Source organism: Apis dorsata, unplaced genomic scaffold (assembly GCF_000469605.1).
Source record: "Apis dorsata unplaced genomic scaffold, Apis dorsata 1.3 scaffold_51358, whole genome shotgun sequence".
Lineage (NCBI taxonomy): Eukaryota > Metazoa > Arthropoda > Insecta > Hymenoptera > Apidae > Apis > Apis dorsata.
In genome coordinates, this window is record NW_006267309.1 from 1 (window position 1) to 4,160 (window position 4,160).

The following is a 4,160-nucleotide window of genomic DNA, read 5'->3' on the forward strand; positions in this document are numbered from 1 at the left end:
TATATATATATATTTGTATATATTTGTATGTTTTTATATATTTAATCAGTTCATAAATTTTCTTAATTATATCATAATATCAAGGCACTTCATTAAAATATTCATTAAATATTTAATTTGATTTACGTTATTTATAATATATGCTATTTTAATAATATGCTATTTATAATATTTTAAATTATAGTAAAAATTTTAATTATGCATAAAAAATTGTAACTTATAAATATAAATGTACATGTATGTACTGACAAAATATTTTTTTATTATAATTTTTTCGAAACAATTTGATTCATATGCAAAATATTAATCGCCTAAAAATATATCACAAAATGTTTCAAAAAAATTATTTTAAAAATATTGATTTATTTTTCCATTTTCATTTATTTTATAATAATCAGTCGTATTAATATATTAATATTAATTCAATGTCAAATGAAATTTTATTTTACTTTTTGACTTTTTTATCAAATAATTATATTAAGTTTTTAAATATGAAAGAACAAAAATAATTACCTTATTTTAAAATATTTTATCTTCCGTTATTTTCTATATTTTTCAAATATCGTTTTATAGCTTAATGAATATATTTTATTTCTGATATTCATTTATAATAATTATGCGATATTATATACTATATATATCAAACTTTTTGAATATCCAAGCTCATTAATAAAATTAATCATGAATGACTTCGTTTTATTTAAATAATTTTAAATAATTGTCGTCATGGCACATCAAAGATCAAGCAAGATGCACGAAAGCAACATGTGATATTTGAAATTTATTTATATAATTAATTTTTCCTATTTATCATTCAAAAACACACATGCTCACATAAAAACTGAATTTATAAATTGATAGTAAGATTTTTTTTTAGTATTCATTTTTTTCTATTTTCCATCCATATCTATACGTTATTCCATGAAACCCCTGAAATAGATATTTTCCATTTGTTAATCATTATTTTAAAACAATTGTAACAATTTTTGTTCATGCATAGTTCATGCTTAAACTTTCATCTGATCTGTTTCACGATTAACCATCACCACATAACTAGGATTACTAAAACCAGCTGGCATTTCTAACCTTAAATCACTCTTCTGTTTAGGCATGTTTACATAATTATCTTGTGTCCTAATGATAGTGGGTATAAAATCTTTTTCTGATATTGTATTTCCATTATTTAATTTTTCATTATCATCAGAATTTTTTGAATCATTCTTATTCTTTTCATTCAGATTTATTAATTGACCATTTTGTGAAGTATTGCAATATCCAAAATCCCTATTGATTGGTCGATCTATTGTTTGATTTTTCATTGCTTCTCGCTGTCGAACGAATTCTGCTCGTCGTGCAAGTACATTGATAGGTTTTAAATAAGGATCTTCTTCCTCTTGTTTTTTTAACATTGGTGATATTTCTATTGCGTCTTCTGAGTCAGAAGTAGGCGATGGAAATTCAAAACAAGTACCTTCTTGATTTGGTCTAGGGCTGAATATTTCTGATTGATATCCCTGACTATTGGGACTCATACATAGGTACGTTGAATCAGTCAAATTTGAAGGAGGCAAGTTTGAATAATCATGAGTGGGCGAGGAAAGTGTTGTATGATCAGGTGAAGAAAGCATTGTTAAATAATCATTTCGCCCACCTTCTAACATTATTGTGTTCATATCCATGTAGGGATCATTTAAACTGATATAATGCTAAATCAAATGAAAATATTTAAAATGTATATAATTTTAATAATTGATTTTAATAATTGATGAGTATAATAATTTCATTCATTCATTTTAATGTATTATATACATCGTACACAATGATTACTATAATATTTTTAAATAAAATTTAAAAAAATTATTGTAAAAATTAAATTTTTGCAAATAAAAATAAAAATAAATATAAAATATGAAAAATAAATAAAAACATACTGATATCAAACTTACCGTTTTTACGCTTTCTTCTAATAGATCACCAATATTTTTAACTAATTGCGTGAAACTCGGACGTAAAGTAGGCTTAGCCATCCAACATTGATACATTATGTTATATCTATGAAATTTGAAATTTGAAATAGAAAAAAATGATTTTTTTAAAAATTTCATTTTTAAAACTGCCGTTATAACTTACATTTCGGAAGTAGCATATTCCGGTTGTTCCAATCTATATCCTTCAATTAATTTTTGGTATTGTTTTTCAGCTTCCATTCCTGGATAAGGTGTTTCAGCTAATGTAAAGAATTCCCATAAAACTATACCAAATGACCAAATATCTGATTGTGTTGAAAAAATTCGATCTCTAATCGACTCGATAGCCATCCATTTTATAGGTAATAGACCACCTCCTTTTTTTTTATAATTATTATCTTTGTACATGGTTTTTGCTAAACCAAAATCACAGATTTTTACGACATTATTTTCGGCCAATAAAATATTTCTCGCAGCCAAATCACCGTGTAATACCTAATACAATAATTATAATGGAATATTAAAATTAATAGATTCAATTATTTAATAATTTTTATTGCGGTTAGTTAAATTTTAATTAGAAATAAGATATTGATTTCGAAAATTGATTCTGAAATTTGATATTTATGATTCAAAATTCAAATCGAGATAAATAATAATTTTTTTCTATATATATCTCAGGATTCATTGCAATCGCATTCTATTCGAAAATTTTTTGATTAATGGGTCAATTTTATATTTATTAAATAGTATAACTGCATAAAATCAGTTCACAATTATATATAAATATACCTTTCTTTGGCTAAGATATTCCATTCCACGCGCTACTTGAAAAGCCCAAGATAATAAATCTTGCGTACAAATCGGTTTTAAATTATGATCCTTATAATCACCCCGATAATTAAATCTCCATCCTTGGGACGAATTATTACTTTGAATAGCGCCATCCGGTGACATGCTAACTCCTTGAGAATCCATTGCAGAAGTTTGATAATTCGTCGATTCAATGGCAGAATTATCACTAAGACTGCGAGAAAATGACAATGCCACGTATTTTATCCTGTCATATGAACAAAAGAAAACACATATCCATCGTTAATCACCACAACCCCATGCAAAACATAAATATATATAGTAACATATAATATGGTTATGAAGTACGAAAAAAAAAAGAAATATAGAAACTGTAATAATTTGCAGATTAATTGCATAAGTTAAAAAACATAATATATGATATAAAATGTTTTTATTAGATTTAGAAATGTTTTATATTAGATCACAGTATTCCATTATGAATTTAAAACATATAATTAATTATTAATAATAATTAAATACTAAATTAAATATTATTCTATAATGTTAATGTTAGTTATTTTGCATAAATTTTAATTATACATATTTTCATAAGCTACATTCAAAAGATTATTGAAACGAAATGAAGAATTATTAATGAGCGTATTAATAAGTAAAAATGCTATATGAAAAAATAAAAAAGTAAAACAAACCTATTATTACTGCTAACACTAACGGATCTGGTTAAAAGATCTTGACCGATACTAGGATCGAATTTACCAGTTGTTGGATCTATTTGGTTGATAAAATCAGTCCTATGTCGTAATAAATAATTGTGTAAATTTCCAAATCGGCAATATTCTACGATTACTAATAATTCACCTATTTATAAAAAAGAAAAAATATTAAAATCAAAATTTAAATTTTACATAAAATATTAATATTAAATTTTAAAATTAAATTGTAAAATTTTATTTATTATTTTCTTCTTAAAACTCTGAGATAAATTCAAAAAAATTTTTAATTTTATTTATTTATTAAATTAATTATCAAATTATTTTATTATTTGTATCATTTTTTTAAAATTCCATAATTTTAAAATACGTACGTTTGGAAATATTTTTCGTACAAGCACCAAGAAGATTGACTACATTCAAGTGTTTACCAAGATGCACCATAATTTTCAGCTCGCTAGCAAGTGCACGAACACAAGTCGGAACTGTTGTTCGACGAACCATTTTTACTGCTACTGTGGTAACTGGTTCATTCTCACAAATTCCTTCTGCTTCCGCTTTCATGACAACTCCAAAAGCTCCGCTTCCTAATTGTTTCCCTTTAAATCAAATAATTAAATTAAATTTCAATTATTAAATAAATTTTTATAAAATATTTAAAATATAA

The 4,160-nt window shown here is 24.1% G+C and overlaps 1 protein-coding gene across 3 annotated transcripts; it reads right to left on the reverse strand.

Moving 5' to 3' along the window:
- Window positions 1–679: 679 nt before the first annotated feature.
- Window positions 680–4,136, reverse strand: LOC102680593 (vascular endothelial growth factor receptor 1-like). Of its 3 annotated transcripts, XM_006625185.2 has the most exons (7): window positions 3,868–4,136; window positions 3,473–3,641; window positions 2,760–3,027; window positions 2,131–2,462; window positions 1,947–2,052; window positions 1,087–1,706; window positions 680–930 (listed from the first exon to the last, which is right to left on the reverse strand). In XM_006625185.2, exons 1-7 carry the CDS (start codon window positions 4,055–4,057, stop codon window positions 915–917), a joined length of 1,701 nt encoding a protein of 566 aa, XP_006625248.1. In that variant the 5' UTR covers window positions 4,058–4,136; the 3' UTR covers window positions 680–914. The 3 variants fall into 3 exon arrangements, with proteins under 3 accessions (XP_006625248.1, XP_031370765.1, XP_006625247.1); XM_031514905.1 differs by having other exon boundaries at window positions 769–1,706; window positions 2,760–2,994; XM_006625184.2 differs by having other exon boundaries at window positions 769–1,706.
- Window positions 4,137–4,160: the final 24 nt, after the last annotated feature.